Here is an 18,351-nt window from a genome sequence, read left to right as displayed (position 1 = left end):
TGCAGTGGAAACACCTTTGGTTGCAGAAGGTGTCTTCGCACTACACTCACTATTAAATCTTATGCTAAGCTTAAAACTCAAAAAAGACTGTACATCAGTCTACAGTTCAAGGCCCCATGCCTAAGAAACAGATGCTTAAGATGGCTGAAGATTTGATTACCCTAATCAGGGGTTCCCATCCCCCTCCAGATAAAAGACCAAGACAAGAGGAGGATTATGCTTCCTCTGACCAGGATTACACTTTTCCCCCTTATGAAGACTCTGATGCTGAAGAGACTATATTCCCTCAGCACCTCCCCCTGAAGACTACTCCTTTGGGGAAGCTTTACGTACCATGAGGGAACTTTTCCACTGGGAAGGCCAGGACTACTCTGATTCTAAGAAAAGGATCCGAGAGTTCCTTTTACTACCCCAGCACAGACCACTTGCTATCCCCCAAGGCCCCTCTTGCAGACCCTAAACTATATCCCAGGGTCCCAAGGCAGTAGTCACACCACAGCTAAAACCCTATTCCTTCTGGAAAGGGAAGCCAGGTCTTTAGACAGATGGGGCAAAAGGTTTACACTTCAGCTACTCTCTCAGCTAGAGCTTTAAACTGTCAATTTCACATGATACAATACCAAGAGTTTATGCTTGATCAGTTAACAAAAAGCTATCCTCTGATGAATCAATTGATAAGAAATATGTATTAGAAATGGTAAATAACATACAACAGGTTAGTAACCATTCCTTAAAATGTGGCTATGATGCACTGGAGGCTTCATTTAGATCAGCCATGACTGGTACAGTGATAAGAAGGCATGCATGGCTAAAGGAACAAGCTTTACCGGATCATGTTAAAGCTAAGTTATTAGATGCTCCTATGGATAAGACCAGCTTGTTTGGTACACCTGCCCAGCAGGTAATGAAGAAAATGGAAGAAAAAGCAAAATCTGTTCAAACGGTTAAAGATTTCTTGCAGGTCCAACCCCCAAGGTTTAGCAGGAACTGGCCTGCCAAAAATTGGTCCTTTCCTGACTCCACAAGATCCCAAAGGGGCAGGAATAGACGCTCCAGAGGCAGAAACCAATCCAGAGGAGGTGCTACAGAGGACTTACAGTGGCAAGGTAACAACAGAGGCACAGACACAACCACTGCCACTACAACAACACAGCCACAGTGACTTAACTCTAAATCCGCCTACTAGGGAACAAATAGCAGCTCCATTAGGCGGCAAATTAACCTTATTTTCAAAGAACTGGCACTATATCACAAAAGACAAGTGGATTTTACAAACCATAGATCAAGGTTACGGTTCCACTTCCACACTTTACCAGTCAAAAGAGGAATGCCAAATCTACCTCCAAATCAAAAACAGAGGCTCTACAACAGATAATGCAGTTAGCAAACATGAGAGCTGTGGAAAGAGTGCCAACAACAGAACAAGGAAAGGGATTCTACTCAAGACTATTCCTAGTTCCAAGAAAGGAAAAAGTTGGAGACCTATTCTACCTGTCCATCTTAAATACATACATCATTGTCCCAAAATTCAAAATGCTGACCCTACAGCAACTTCTTCCCATGCTGGGCAAGGAGTGTTGGCTGGTAACTCTAGATCTCAAGGAGGCATACCTGCACGCCCCCATTCGACCAATCTGCAGAAGATACCTCAGATTTCTTGCAGGATCAGAGCATTATCAATTCTCAGCATTGCTGGCTTATCTACTGCTCAGAGTATTCACAAAATGCCTGGCATCAGTAATCGCCCACTGCAGGCTACAGGGAATTCAAATTTACCCATACCTGGACGACTGCCTGCTACAAGGGGACAACAAAAGCAAGCTGACAACAGATTTACAAAGGGTCATTTACTTGCTACAAGCACTGGGATACACAGTCAATTTGCAAAAATCTAGGCTGATCCCATCCCAGACAAGGACATTCTTGGCTGAATTGACACAGTAAAACAAATGGCTTTCCTAACTGCAGAAAAACAGAGAACTCCCTCTTTACTTCTTGGCACCAACAAAACAGAACAAGTTAACAGCAAGAAAAGTACTGCAGGCCTTGGGCTTCATGGCATCATGCATAATCTTGGTTCCACTTGCCAGACTACATATGAGAAAACTACAGTGGTACCTAAAGAATTTATGGTCCCAACACAGGCACAGCCTAGAAACAGAAATCCCACTAATTCCATGTTTAAAACAGGAGTTCCTATGGTGGGCTCAAGCATGCCAGTCCAACCCAGGGCTACCCTTTCGCAGATGTCAAGCAAGCCAGACCATCACAACAGACGCTTAGACCTAGGATGGGGGGCCCACATGCTGGACAAATGCGTGCAAGGATTGTGGACGCAGGATCAACTACACCTGCACATCAACCTAAAAGAAATGCTAGCAGTAAAACTGGCAGTCCAAAACTTCAGACCATTTCTCAGAGGGCCAGTTGATAAGGACAGACAACACCACAGTCATGTGGTACATCAACAAACAGGGAGGCACTCATTCATACCCTCTATGCAGAATGACTTTGGAGCTGTGGAACCTGGCACTCAGCTACAACATCCAGTTACAGGCAATATTTGTACCGGGAAAAGAAAACACTCTAGCAGACATATTAAGCAGAACCACATCGATGCCCATGAATGGATGCTACACCCGGACATCTTCAAGACCATCTCAAAGAAATGGGGAATGCCTCAGATAGATCTTATTTGCTTCCCTCTCAATCACTAGATCAACAAGTTCTGCACAAGGACATTCCACCCACTAGCATGGAAAGTGGATTCGCTCTCCTTCAGCTGGAAAGGCCTAACAGCATATGCATTCCCACCTCTTCCCTTGATACACAAGGTATTACTAAAATCAAGGAGGAACGCCCTAGGATAATCCTAATAGCTCCAAACTGGCCAAGACAACACTGGTACCCACTGCTGAGGAGCATGTCTCACAACAATATGTGGCCAATGCCCCTGATGCCTTTGATGTTAACTCAGAACAACTACAGCATCATGCATCCAAACCTAAAACGCTGCAACTGACTGCATGGAACATCACATAGCAGCAGCTAATCCAGAACTTTCCCAAAGAGTAAAAGACATTATTCTTGAAGCCCGCAGACCTTCAACAAGAAGGAACTATGCAGGAAAATGGAAAAGGTTTGTCATTTGGAGTACTGAAAGAGGAAAAGATGTGTCAAGCATAGATATGCCTAACATTCTGGAGTATCTGGCAGAACTTCTACATTCAGGCCTGTCCTACTCCTCCATCAAGATGCATGCATCAGCTATATCAGCAGAATACAGCTTTGATCCACCTGTTTTTTCACACCCATTACTCAGACAGTTCCTCAGAGGAATCAAGAATGTAAAACCGCCAAGGAAACCACCATTACCAGCTTGGGACTTGAACTTTGTGCTAGAAAAGTTGACACTATCACCCTTTGAGCCAGCAGCAACAGCAGACCTACAGCATCTATCATGGAAAACCGCCTTCCTACTGGCAATAACCTCAGCCAGGAGGGTTTCTGAACTCCAGGCCCTAATGGCAGTACAACCCTTCCTAATCTTCCATCAAGATAGTGTCCATGAGGACTAATCCTACATTTATGCCTAAGGTGGTATCCAGAGTGTCTTTAAACCAGGCAATCCACCTACCTACCTTCTTTCCCAACCCACAAAACAGAGGGGAAAGAATACTGCATACCTTGATGTATATAGACAGCTACGCTTACTACCTGAACAGAACAAAAGTAGCAGAAAACTGATCAGCTTTTTGTAGCCTATGCAACAGGAAGGGAAGGAAAAGCTATTTCCAAACAGACAATCTCCAAATGGATAGGAAATTGCATACAATTCTGTTACTCCTTCCATGGAAAACCAATTCCACAGAACATAAGACCTCATTCTACAAGGGCAACAGCCACTACCACAGCCTTTTTACGAGGAGTGGCAACCAAAGACATTATTGAGGCGGCTACTTGGACCTCCGTGCATACATTTGCCAAGCATTATAATTTGCCTCTATATTCCAGATCCCGAGCAGGGTTTGCCACTGCTGTACTGCAAGGGATCCTAAACACACCATAATCTAGTTTCTTCCTCCTCCCTAGTTGGCTATGGTATTCTACCTAGTTAGTTATGACTGCAGATGCATCCATGAAGGACATAGTACAGTTTTTGTACCTACCATAAATGTAGATGTCCGAACTGGATAGCATCTGCAGTCAGGATTACCCTCCTCCTTCCCCTCTGTGGTACTCCTAGGTGTTTACCCTCCTAATAGCTAGCTGGTGGGGAGTCTTTATGGTGTATTTGTTGTATATATGTACATACATGCTTATTTTTTGTGTTTACCTCTATCTTTTGGAAACATTGGCATTTATCCAAATTTTAGCCTACAAGAGGGCTACTGGCATCTGGGCCAAGAAACACTGAGGAAATGGCGCCGGCTGATGCCTTTATACCCAAGACCAACAGAGATGACGCCGGGTGAAGTGCGACATCAGTCAAGCCGACCCGGACTTTGGAATCCGCCGACTGAAGGGCTGCCTGACGACAGGACAACCCAGTTGTTATGACTGCAGATGCTATCCAGTTCGGACATCTACATTTATGGTAGGTACAAAACTGTACTTTGCCTATGTTATCATCCCTGTCTCCACCAAAGACCTTGATTCTCATTTCCTCCTTTCCAAATCTTATTCCTCTGACAACTGTCACAGCCAGAGAGTTTGAGACTTCTGGGATTTGTGGCATCCGCCATCCCTGTTTAGCCAAGCTCACATGAGAAAATGTCATTGGTTCCCAAAATCAGTCTGGCAACAACATGCGCATCCTCTAAAATTTGCAGTTCCTTCTCTTACATGCCTGAAGGAGCATCAGTGGTGGATTCAGAAGTTGTCACTGAACTCCTTTTCATCCTCCTCTTTCATAACAAAAACTGTTCACAGATGCCTAAAAGGTAAGCTTGGGAAGCTGCCTTTGGCACAGTGAGAGTGGAGGGAGATCTGGTCTCTTTAGTAAAAGGAGCACATCAGCATCAAAGAGATGAGTGCTCCTATTGACCATTCAGGCCTTTCATCCTCTCTTCTCTCCAGGTCCTCTGTTTACTGATGACACCACTGTCCTATGGCATGTAAACAAGCAGGGGGAACAAAAACTTCTCTGCAGGCTTGCTACCAAGATATAGGAGTTTGCACTTCAGCATCTTGTGACTCTTCAGGCAGTTTATATTCCAAAGAGCCACTGGAACACACAAACTGCTAGTCTAGACCAAGAAGACGTTAATGAAATGCAAGTAAAAACATTCACCTTCAGGCTATGTACAGAAATGCATCAACAAACTCATTTATGTGATATCATAATTACATTTTTGACATTCAACAAGCAAAGGTTTTAAAGAGCAGTACTATTCAAGCCTGGTAATAGATGTGCAGCCAGCTGTAAAATCCAGTAAAATTAGTCTACATTTCTATACTGAGCCTGAAGAGGCCTGAAGGCAAAAGTGTTTTTACTTGCATTTCATTGAAGTGTTCTTGGTCTAGGCTAGCAGTTTGTGTTTCTTCTACGATTTGCTGTCTGTATTTCCAATGGATTAATTTTCATACTGGTTTGTTCCGGTTAATTCTGACCTAAGGGAATATAACCTGTGGCAGACACTGAACAGGTCCTTGACTCAATCCCACAAATAGATACCTCACAAAGGGATGTGTTTCTGCATTTTGTCCACAAGTGGAGTACTCCTCAAATAGATCTTTCTTGCCTCCCCTCTGAACAGACAATTTCCTTAATTTTGTGCCAGAGTCCCAAGTCTTCTGGTTTGTAAGGTGGATGCCCTCTCTCTCGCTTTCTTGGAAGGGGATGTTTCTATATGCATTCCATCCCCTTCCTTTCATTCTGAAAGTCCTGTTCAAGATTCAACAGGACAAAATCTTGCTGGTGACTCCCTTTTGGCCAAGACAGCATTGGTTCCCTCCTCTGCATTTAGCCAAGGGCAGTCATAAGGGACCGCACAAGGTGGACCTACTCGCAGAAGAATAGGGATCTCTGATCCAGCTCCACCTGTATACTTTTCAGCTGACTCTGTGGATGATGGTATTTGGATTCTTTTTCAGACACTTTTTTTCCCCTGAGAAACATGCTTGGGGGTTCTGCAGGAGGTCAGGAAGCCCAATACTAGGCAATCCTACATATCCAAATGGAACAGGTTTTCTGTCTGGTGTCTTTCATGTAACCCAGATCCACTCTCTGTGGATGTTCATCGTGTTACCCTGCTGCAGTCATCACACTTGGGTTATCCTGCCATCAGGTGGTCCCGCAGTCGGCCTGAGTTCCAAAGTCTTGGTCCGGCGTCGGTTGCTGTCGCTTCTTCCCTGACGTCAGTGCGCCAGGGGTATACAAAAGGCATCCGACACCATTTTCTCCAGTCTGTCTTGCTGCACGCTGTTCAAGCAGAAGCATTTCGCAAGGGCCGGTCGGCCAACACCTGAGATTTTCGATTCGAATTTCAATCCGAAGTCTTCAATAAAGCTAAGTACCCCGTTGGGGAACCTTTTCTTGCCTCAGTACCGATGTCAGAAAAATTTAACAATTGCATTTCTTGTGGGAAGCAAATACCTCATAAGGACTTCCATTCTTATTGTATTCCTTGCCTAGGCCCAGACTATGACGTCCCAGGTTGTCGGTTTTGTGCTAGGATTAATAAACGAACTATCAAACGCCGTTTTGACTTCGCACGATATTACTTTGGTAGGAAAGTTAATTATATCATGCCGTCGGAGCAGCCGACCGGCATGCATAAAAACGCAAGGATAAGGACAGGCAGCCTAGGAACAAGCCAGACTCGAGGCCTCTGCTGGGCCTGTCGCTGGTTCTCCGGTTTTCAGTGAGGCTCTTACGCAGCCCCTGATGACCACAGAATTGGAACCCCAGACAGCTGCAGATTCTCAAGCGGAGTGTAGTAGGCTGACGCAGCCATCTTCATTAGGCCCTTCCGACACTGGAGCAGGAGACCCCGGTGCAGTGGAAACACCTTTGGTTGCAGAAGGTGTCTTCAGACTACAGTCACCATTAAATCTTATGCTAAGCTTAAAACTCAAAAAAGACTGTACATCAGTCTACAGTTCAAGGCCCCATGCCTAAGAAACAGATGCTTAAGATGGCTGAAGATTTGATTACCCTAATCAGGGGTTCCCATCCCCCTCCAGATAAAAGACCAAGACACGAGGAGGATTATGCTTCCTCTGACCAGGATTACACTTTTCCCCCTTATGAAGACTCTGATGCTGAAGAGACTATATTCCCTCAGCATCTCCCCCTGAAGACTACTCCTTTGGGGAAGCTTTACGTACCATGAGGGAACTTTTCCACTGGGAAGGCCAGGACTACTCTGATTCTAAGAAAAGGATCCGAGAGTTCCTTTTACTACCCCAGCACAGACCACTTGCTATCCCTCCAGTTTTAGATATTGTGGATGATGATTACTTGGAGTCTAGTCTAAATCCAGACTCTCTACCTCCTGCTCCAGCCAAACCGGACAGATACTGCAGAGTACCTGCCTCTCACAAATTCCTTTATAAAAGCCCTGTGGCTGACCCAGAAACAATTTCCCAGGGTCCCAAGGGGGCTAAAGCTTCTATGGCTAAAAATCCTGTGCCCTCTGAAAGGGATTCCAGAGCCCTAGATAGATGGGGAAAGAAAGTGTACACCTCAGCAACTCTGGCTATGAGAGCATTAAATTATCAGTTTCACATGCTGAAATATCAGCAATTCCTAATGTCTCAAAACAATGAACACATACTGAACAGTCTGAATTCAAGGAAATGCAGGATCTGTTGCATGCAGCTGAACAGGTGGGCAAACATACTTTACAATGTGGATTTGATTCATTGGAAGCTTCCTGTAGAGCAGCTGTTACTGGGTCTTTTACACGTAGACATGCTTGGTTAAAAGAACAAACCCTGCCTGATCATGTTAAAGCAAAATTATTGGATGCACCTTTACAGCAGGATGTTTTTGGTGTCAAAGCAGAAGAGGTTTTATCTATCCCAGCAGAGTGCTGCCCCCCTGACATCTCAGATGCTCAGGTAAGAGCCGCCCTCTCCAAAGCAAAAAACACAGCATCAATGGGACCAGACCGGGCTGCGTCCTACACGAACTCCAAGAAGAGCTAAACCCAAGCATAAAACTGTTCAATCTCAGCCTTACTACAGGATATGTACCTAAAGAGTGGCGTACAGCAACAGTGGTCCCTCTCCACAAAGGTGGTGCCTCAACGGACCCTGGAAACTATCGCCCCATAAGCCTGACTAGCTTGGTCTGCAAAGCAATGGAAAGGATCATCATGGACCTCATAAATAAAGATATTGGGGACCTACAGACACTGGATCCTACCCAGTTCTGCTTTAAGGGCAGATCCTGCCTCTTAAACCTGGTCGACTTGTTTGAAACAGCCTACCTGGACCTCGCAAAAGCCTTCGATACAGTACCCCACTCGGGCATTATAGATAAGCTCACCAGTTTAAATATAAACCCCTATGTCACTAGATGGGTTGCAAACTGGCTCAAGGACAGAACCCACATAGTTAGAATTGCTGGAGCCATGTCAGACTCCAAACCAGTTACAAGTGGTGTCCCACAAGGCTCAGTCCTGGGACCTCTCTTGTTCGGTATATATTTCTCGGAGGTACAGGCCAACACAGGAGGAATGTGGCTGACCAAGTTCGCAGATGACTGCAAACTGGGCGCCATAATCGTCTCTCCAGCCGACACAAGCATCCTCCAAAAGGGCCTCATAGAAACAGATTGGTGCCAGAGCCATGGCCTCAAGCTAAACGCCAAAAAGTGTATAGTCATCCCCTTTGGCAAAAACAAAGTGCCCACAAATTACCACATGGGTGGTAATCCATTTAAGTACAGAAGTAGTAATTGGGGACCTGGGGACCCAAGTTGATAGCAACCTCTCATTTGACAACCACGTGGCCAAAATGGTTAGAAAAACATTTTATATAGCCCACTTAATCATGAAGGGATTCACCTCTAGATTAGGGGAGGTCATCGTGCCTCTTTACTCATCCCTCATCAGGCCCATAATAGAGTACAATGCCCCTTTTGGGATGTACCTTACCAAACACCTGCAGCAACTGGAAAGACCCCAAAAGTATCTCACCAAAAGGATCAAAGGGCTCAAACAGATGCCATATGCTGCCCGGTTAAAGAAGCTCCAGCTCTACTCAGTGGCATATACCGCCTGCTCAGAGGCGACCTGTGCCTGACGTATAAAGCCATGTCCAACCCGGAATTAAGGGACATGCTGCACCTCAAAAAAATCCAAATCCCTTCGAGCTACACGCTCGAGAGACTTGAACCTCAGCACAGAAATAAATAGGACAATGCTGGAGGGACAGATTCATAACCCAGAGGCTCCCTTCACTCTGGAATAAAATCCCAGTCCAGGTTAGGCAGAGTCCCTCATTTCCTCTCTTCAAGAGGAATCTTGAGTGGATGGGAGATCGTAGGTTTACCCCAGGTATCACTTCTGTGTCACTGTTAGACAGAGGCACAGTATACTAACCTCGAAAAAGGGCATAGCAAAATTAATTTAAAATGGGTGGTGAAAGCCAAACATACTCTGGCTAGGCTTATAAATGCCCTAGGGCAGATAGCCTAGTATGAACCTATGAACCTAAGAAAATGGAGGATAAGGCAAAGTCTATGCAGACTGTCAAGGATTTTTTACAGGTACAACCTCCTCGTTTCAGCAGAAATTGGCCAACAAAAAACTGGTCCTTTCCAGCTACTGACAGATCGCAGAGGGGCAAATAGACGCCCAAGGGGCAGAGGTCAGTCACAAGGCCCTTGCAAACCTCGCCAATGGGGTACTGCTACCCAGAAAGGAGGAGAAGACAGGCCCCAAGCTAGCAGAAGACAAACACAATGACTCAATCCTCAAACTACCAAGCAAATCTCTCCTGGCAGCTCCCTTGGGAGGAAAATTAGCATTTTTTGCAGACAACTGGCACATAATCACAAAAGACAAATGGGTCCTGAGCATTGTCTCACAAGGATACAGATTCCACTTTCATACCTTGCCAAGGATAAAAGGAATGCCAAACTTGCCACCAAATCAATGGGCAGAGGCACAAAAACAAATTACAGCTCTCATGGACATGAGAGCCATTCAGCAGGTACCTACACAGGAGCAAGGACAAGGATTTTACTCAAGGACTCTTTCTAGTCCCAAGAAAAGACAAAGCATGGAGACCCATTCTGGATCTTTCACTTCTGAACACCTGTCTGCAAGTACCAAAATTCAAGATGCTAACACTACAGCAGCTTCTTCCCATGCTGGGCAAGAATGCTTGGCTAGTAACGTTGGACCTCAAGGAGGCATACCTGCATGTCCCTATCGGATAAAATTGCAGAAGATACCTCTGCTTCATTGCAGGTTCAACGCATTATCAATTCTCTGCACTGCCCTTTGGCTTATCTACTGTGCCCAGGGTCTTCACAAAATGCCTGGCACCAGTAATTGCATACTGCAGACGGAGGAATTCAAATATAACCACACCTGGACAACTGCCGTATTCAAACAGAAAGCAAGGACATTCTTTTAAAATATCTGGCATTTGTCAAACACCTAAGTTGCCTAGGGTACACAGTAAACAAAAAGAAATCAAAACTAGTGCCCTCACAAAACATATTCCTGGGTGCCAGCTCGAATACAATGGCCCAGATGGCTTATCTCACGCCAGACAAGCAACAACAGCTGACTCAATATTTCAAAATAATGGCAACAAAGACCCAACTCCCTGCAAGAAAAATTCTGCAGGCTTTGGGATTCATGGCATCTTGCATACTACTAATGCCATTTGCAAAACTGCATATGAGGAAATTACAATGGTACCTGAAAAGCGTATGGACTCAGCACAGCCACAGCTTGGAAACAATGATACCACTCATTCCCTGCCTTCAACAGGAGTTTCTATGGTGGGCACAGGCATGTCACCTCAACAAGGGTCTGCCTTTCACCTTACCCACAGCCAGGCAAACTGACAACAGATGCATCGGATTATGCCTGGGGAGCACACATGGCAGGACAGTGCATTCAGGGCAAATGGACTACAGATCAAAGACATCTGCATATCAATCAAAAAGAAATGCTAGCAGTACAGAATGCCCTAACAGCTTTCAAGGACCTCTTACACCCAGGACTACTAATAATGAAGACTGAAAATACCACAGTAATATGGTACATAAACAAGCAGGGGGGGGGCACACATTCCTACCCTCTATGCAGGCAAGCAATGACCTTGTGGAACACAGCACTGTCTTACCAGGTTCAATTACAAGCACAATTCCTGCCAGGAAAGAAACACATTGGCAGACTACCTAAGCAGAAACCTCATGGATCCACACGAATGGAAACTAGATCCACAAGTATTTGCAATGATAGCCCAAAAATGGGGACACCCAGACATGGATCTGTTTACCAGCCCCTAAAACTACCAACTTCAAAAATTTTGCACAAGGACATTCCATCCACAAGCTTGGAAAGTGGACGCCCTCTCATTCAGTTGGAAAACATTAACAGTGTATGCCTTTCCTCCACTGCCTCTTCTAGCAAAGGTACTGCTGAAAGTCAGATTAGAGAGGCTACAAATGATACTCATTGCACCAGATTGGCCACGCCACCATTGGTATCCAATTCTAAGGAACATGGCCCACCATGGATTTTACCACAAATTCCTCACCTACTCACCCAGCGAGACAATCAGATTCTACACAGCCAGCTCAAGACTTTAAACTTGGCTGCATGGCAAATTACCTAAACAACCAGCCAACACCTCTATCCAAAGTTGTTATGGATGTCATTCTGGAGGCCAGGAGGCCCAGCACCAGGAAAACCTATTCAAACTAATGGAAAAGATTTTGCGCCTGGAACCAGGCTACAGGCCAAAATCCCCTTGATCCAAACATTCCTCAGATTCTACAATATTTAAAGGAGATGTTGCACAAAGGACTTTCCTTTGGATCTATTAAGATCCACGCCTCAGCAATTTCAGCTAATTACAACACGGATCCTCCTTTATTCTCATCCACTCCCAAGACAGTACCTCAGAGGGGCTAAGAACATAAGACTGCCCAGGAGAGCACCAACACCTACTTGGGATCTCAACTTTGTTCTGGAAAAGCTTACACTGCCGCCCTTTGAACCAGCTTTTTCAGCTGATTTAAAATTTCTTTCATGGAAAACTGCCCTGCTACTAGCAATAACCTCAGCTAGAAGAGTCTCAGAGCTACAGGCACTAATGGCAGTGGAGCCTTTCCTCATTTTCCATCAAGACAGAGTCTCTATGAACTAACCCCTTCCTTTATGCCAAAAGTGGTATCCAGTGTGGCCCTAAACCAAACCATTCATTTGCCCACCTTTTTCCCAAATCCCCAGAACAAAGGAGAAAGACTCCTGCACTCTTTGGACATTCACAGGCAATTACATTACTACTTGGATAAAACTAAGGCTTTCAGAAAATCTGACCAGCCCTTTGTAGCCTCTGGTACAGGATCACAAGGAAAAGCCATCTCAAAACAGACCATTTCTAAATGGATAGGACATTGCATACGTTTCTGCTACATGCATTATGGGAAACCGGTACCTGCTAACATTAGGTCCCACTCCACCAGGGCTACAGCTACATCAGCAGCCTTTCTCAGGGGAGTGCCAACCAAGGATATTCTGGAAGCTGCAACTTGGAGTTCCCTGCACACCTTCACCAAACACTGTCACTTACCTCTATATTCTAAGACTAGAGCTGGTTTTGCCACTGCAGTTTTTTAGGGCCTACTAGCTTCTTCTAACCCTGTTTAACTCCACCCCCCCATCCTTAGCTTTGGGATTCAACCCGTGTGTGATGACTGCAGCAGGGTAACACGATGAACATAGTACAGTTATGTACCTACCATAAATGTAGATCAAGTGTTCACCCTGCTGCAGTCCAGGTTACCCTCCCTCCATCCCCTCTGAACTAGCTGGACTTATCTATACCACTCTATCGTATACAACGTCTGTGGTGTATTTGCTTGTGCCTGAAGGTATTGTTTTATGTTTATTATACATGTGTGTGTGTATATATATATATATATATATATATATATGTGTGTGTGTGTGTACACACCTATATATATATATATATATATATATATATATATATATATATATATATATATATATATATATATATATATATTATAGCCTACCTATTGGGATCTGGGGCAAGAAAAACTGAAGAAAATGGCGTCTGATGCCTCTTGTATACCCCTGTCAGACTGGCATCAGGGAAGAAGCGATAGAAATCGACGCCGGACCAAGACTTTGGAACTCAGGCCGACTGCAGGACCGCCTGACGGCAGGGTAACCCAAGTGTGATGACTGCAGCAGGGTGAACTAACATCTACATTTATGGTAGGTACAAAACTGTACTTTGTGAGTTGCTCTGCTGGGTTGGCTTCACATTTGGCTGTTTCTGCTTGACCTCCTTTATCTCCTCCTTTAGCTTCTAGGTTTGAGGCAAAACAATTTCTTAAAGGCGTCCTTCACATCAGACTTCCCAGGAAGCTAGTTTCTTATCAGTGGGATCTTAATTTTGTTTTGGAGAAATTGACTCTGGCAACTTGAGCCTGCAGCTTCAGCTTCCTTGCGACATTGCTTTTGGAAGACTGTTTTGTTGGCCCTTAACTTCAGCCAGATTGGTGTCTGAGCTTCAAGCCCTTATGGCTTGCCCCCCCCCCCCCCCATAAGGGCAGGGTGTCCTTGTCTACCAATCCTCATGCCAGAGATGGTGAATGAGATGTCACTTGACTAATCTATTCATTTACCTTTTTCCCTTCTCCACAATATCTTAGCAAGAAGGGTACTGCACACCTTGGATGTGCATAGAGTAAGGCCATCAGGAAATCTGATCAGCTTTTTGTTTTTCATCTCATGTCTTTGGGGATGGTTATTTCCAAGCAGAAAGTTTCTTCTTGGATTTGTAAAGCGGTTTCTTTGTCTTTCATGGTAAGACTCTTCCTTTCTCTGTTAAGACTCATTCTATTAGGGTTGTGGCATCTGGTTCTTTTTTAAAGGGTTAGACACTCTCCATTCTTGAGACTGCTACCCGGATATTAGTGCATATTTTCACCAAGCACTGCAAGTTGGGTGGAATTTCCAGAGCTAGATATGGTTTGCTAGGGGCATTCTTCATGGTTTCCTAGAGAGCTCTACAGGTGGTCCTTCCCAAGTTTCTTCTGAGCTTTGGCGCACTTATGTTGAGTACTGCAACAGTAGACTAGGACATAGTGTAAAGTATTACCATGACTATGTCCTTCTGTTCACGGTTATGCTATTCAATCCCTCCCTCCCTCCTACCCCCTGGACCTTTTTCTCTCTTGGATGTACTGTTGACCTCTTCATTTATTTTCCATCGACTGGCATTCCTACTGGGGCATTCATTTCTGAGGATGGTACATCTAGACGTTGCTTTTATGGTCTAAGTTCACGAGGAATCATACTTGCGACATGTGGAGTAACTTGGGTAGTATGATTTGGTATACTGGCCTAACACTGGGCCGTTCAAGGCAGGAAATCCCTTAATGTTAAGAATGTTGCAACAACAGAGAGAAGGACATCTATTTTTAAGATTTTGCACAACAGTACTGCCTTTCTGGATAGAATGAGCATTTACTTATAACTGAAACCTCCTGTAGATTTAATGAGACTGTAATTTGTGGCACATGCTTTCCTGTGTAGTTCATATTGCCCTGCTGGGCTGAGGATATTTGGTATTTGACTGTATATTGTGAAAGTTTATTTTAGCTGTGTTTATTTTAGCTGTGTTTATTGAGGAGTTGAAGTGATTGTAGTGATAAACTTGGATAGTTTAATGCAGTATGCATTTTCCTGATGCCTATTAATGATGTTGATGGATAAGTACAGAAGAGGTCATGGTTAAAGCATAGGCGTAACTGACTGAATGTTAGAAACTAAGTATATGAATGGATCAGATGCCAGAAATTACATGCATTTTCTATAGAACTGAGCTGAGTAGACATGATAGGTCTAAGAACTGCACACAAACGTCTGCTAAAGAAATAGAAGTTCATGAGCAGGATGAGGGGGGTTTGAGTAGCATGGGTATAGACAGCATAAATTGTCCTAAGGCAGTGTTACAGGCAGGGATGTCTGCTGAAGGAAGGCTTTGAGGAGTATGGATGGCTAGCACTGGAAAGATATAATGACGTGAGTTATGGGGAGGGTAGGGAGAAGGGCAAGCCTTGAATTGTATGGCCGGTGTGGGGAAGGATGTTAAAAGGAATTCCAAAGTTTGGAATATGAACACTGGGGAAATTTAAGATTCCATGTTGGAGTGGATACAATGCAAACATCACATTTGGAATAGTTTAAAACTGAAACATTTGAACTGTACTTGATATTTAGTTGAATATGCATTCCAAAACATGAACCAACAAAAGTTGGGAAAGCGGTTTTGAAAATATTGAGTCTGTTTTACAGAATAAGTGCTGTTATAGGTGAACTATTGAAGCTGAAGAGGATTTGTCTGGACAGATATCTAGTTTAAAATGCAAATATTTAACTTTTTTTTTGCTGAAACAGCAAGTAGTCTTGTGAGAGATGCGCAGCCTGCACCTTGTACTAAGCTGACCAGGATTTGGAAGCGCAGTTGTAACTTAACCTTGTACTTTGCTGTTTTTGGTAGGGGGGACGTATGTCCATTAATAGAATAGTATTTTTAATGTGATGTAGCTTGCTGAGCATTTTTTTGCAAGTTGTTGCTGTTCAGCTTTTGCTTGATATCCCCAACACATTTGACCACAGATGACTTGTAATTCTAAGGACTGTTCAGTTTCTTAAACTTGTCTTCTGCATGAATGTTGACTTTAGTCACTTTTCCTTCTCACCCTCTGTTTCTGAAGTATTTCCCTTTGAAAGGGCCACTTCTGACAAAGCCCTTCAGAAGTTGTACTGTACCACTAAAGTCTACAAGCAACTCTGCAAAATGGTGAAGAAAATCTTTAGTTTAGAAAGTTGAAAAGTTTTGTGGTATGACCACACATGAAATACTTGAATTCCACTGGCTTTTAAAGTGATTTGTATGTAGAATTTACACATTATTTTGGGGCAGTCCACCCCTTATCTGCCAGGATAATGCTTGCGTGCACCACCCCTTGAGTCGATACATCTCTGGGAATTGTTTCCCATTTTGGTAACCTAATTTTGATTGTATTTTCATTCTTAACTTTTCACTTGCAGCCTTGTTCTTAAGCTGGGAAGAAACTGGGGGAGAAGAGCATATGGTTTGGTTTACAAGGAGAACTCCTGCTGACATGAGCAGCTGTAGCAAGTAAACAGTTGTAGTTTACTTTTGTAACTTAAAATGTAGCTCACCTAGAGTCTGTGTCAATGAAATGTTTGTGTGTTGGTGTTAGGAATGTTAACTGCCTCATTTTGGTTCATTTGTTTGACAGATCAAAGCTCTGGAACTAGATTCAAATCTCTATAGGATTGGTCAGAGTAAAGTGTTTTTCCGAGCTGGTGTCCTGGCTCACCTTGAAGAGGAGAGAGATCTGAAAATCACAGATGTCATCATTGCCTTCCAGGCCTGGTGTAGGGGATACTTGGCAAGAAAGTAAGTAGTATTTAAATGTACTTTACGACTTTCATTAGCAAACTGAAGCTGGGATGATGCCTGCTTCTAAAAGTACACTAAAATCACTAACACACCCACCCCTCTATTTAGGCATTGCTAAAATATAACTTGAAAGGACATTTGCTCTTATTTGGGACTCGAATCCAAGATTTCCTGCATTCCATGCTGTGCTGTTGTCCCTGCCACTGGGCTAATGGGAGTCTTTGCAGTGCATATGTGTATGGCTTTCTTTGTATTTGTGTGCATTTGTAATTTGACCTTTATCAAAATGCTGGGAGTTTCAGGGAGCCTCTTAGCTGAAAGGAAAAGGCTGTTGAGGGAAAATGACACCTATCTGCTCAGAGGCTCTTGTTGACAGCTTGAGTATTTAATGGTTTCCAGTTGTAGTAGTACTTTATATCCCCATGTATATGTTTTAAAAAAGGTGGTGGTTCTTTTCATTTTATATTTTTACAACTGTTACTGGAATTCAGTTCCTGTAGTTACTCTGGTCTATTGGTGTACCTCTGTGTGCTTTTTTTTTTATTATTTGAAACTTTTCTCCCCCAGCCATCAGCTGAAAGAAGGGTATTCTGATATACCCAGTCAGACCTTCCAGTAAACAAATTCTAATGTTCCAGGTATCCATGTAGAGAAGCCTGGGTAGTGTTGGTTTTCAATGTACTGGAATAGAGGACTGATGCAATCCCTCACCCCCTCCCAAAAAAGTAGCCATAAAAATGAGGGAAGGTGTTTTGGCTTTCATTTGGCCATGGCTTCTGTAGCTTGTGCAGACTGGGTGAAGAGAAAAAGGGTGTGTTTACTTGAATTTCGGAAGCTGACTAGTAGACTGGAGGCCGACCTTCATCCCTTCAAGGAGCGGTTTCATCTGAGGTTCTGCTTGTACTGAATGCTTGAGGATAAAACTGGTGCCCTAATAAAAATGCATTAATTGTAAGGAAGGCATAAAACACAAATCCTTTCATAGTTCTTGTCCTGTTTGTGATGCAGCACAAAGTTGACTTCTGCCCTTATTTTGCAAGGTTCAGCTAGAAGACCAAGCAGATAACCAAATCTATCTTAAGACTTCAGAAGCAAAAGTCTGTGTGCCACGTCCTTTGCTGATGTGGTGTCTTGTTGTACATTGCCTGTTTAAACAGGAGTACCAAAGAAAGAATCCCACACAGACAATATTATAATCTGAAGACCACTTTAGGCTCTTGTATTTTTTTTCCATTGAGGTGCTTTTTTTTCCCCCACTGAGGTGCTTTTGTAACTCCAGACTCTGCCTTCGATTGAACTTGACACATTTTCTGAAATCTGTTATTTAATAAAGGATGAAGGGGATATTCCTTCTGATGTCCTCCTCTTCCAATGTAACCGTGCCCACATGAGGGTGATTCTGCCTAGGTGGCCCAAACATCTGGCCAGTATACCAAAGACTCAAACTACCTATCTATATCAAGCAAAGCTCTTCATTAGCACTCTTCAAGAAAAGTCTTGATTGGATGGTAGATAGGAAATTCGCCCCGGGGATCACTTCTGTGGCTCTGCTAGACATTGGCACAGGAAAATAATTTTCTTGGGTGGCGGAGGCCAGGGTACCTTTTGGCTAGGCTTATATAGGCCCGATAGCCTAGTTACCTACCTATGAACCTATGCAAGGTACATGCAATGTTGCACATA

At 43.8% G+C, this 18,351-nt stretch overlaps 1 protein-coding gene across 1 annotated transcript in view; it reads left to right on the top strand.

Annotated features, from left to right (window-relative positions):
• The window catches only part of MYH9 (myosin heavy chain 9), a 1,134,272-nt gene that overhangs the window by 634,509 nt on the left and 481,412 nt on the right, over window positions 1–18,351 (top strand). Inside the window, exon 21 of the mRNA XM_044075327.1 lies at window positions 16,505–16,665. Within this exon, the coding sequence (XP_043931262.1) occupies window positions 16,505–16,665 (161 nt within the window). The remainder of the gene's footprint in view (window positions 1–16,504; window positions 16,666–18,351) is intronic.

Source organism: Protopterus annectens, chromosome 1.part1, assembly GCF_019279795.1.
Source record: "Protopterus annectens isolate FY-2018-M chromosome 1.part1, PAN1.0, whole genome shotgun sequence".
Classification (NCBI taxonomy): Eukaryota; Metazoa; Chordata; order Ceratodontiformes; family Protopteridae; genus Protopterus; species Protopterus annectens.
This window is presented reverse-complemented; position numbering and strand designations above follow the sequence as displayed.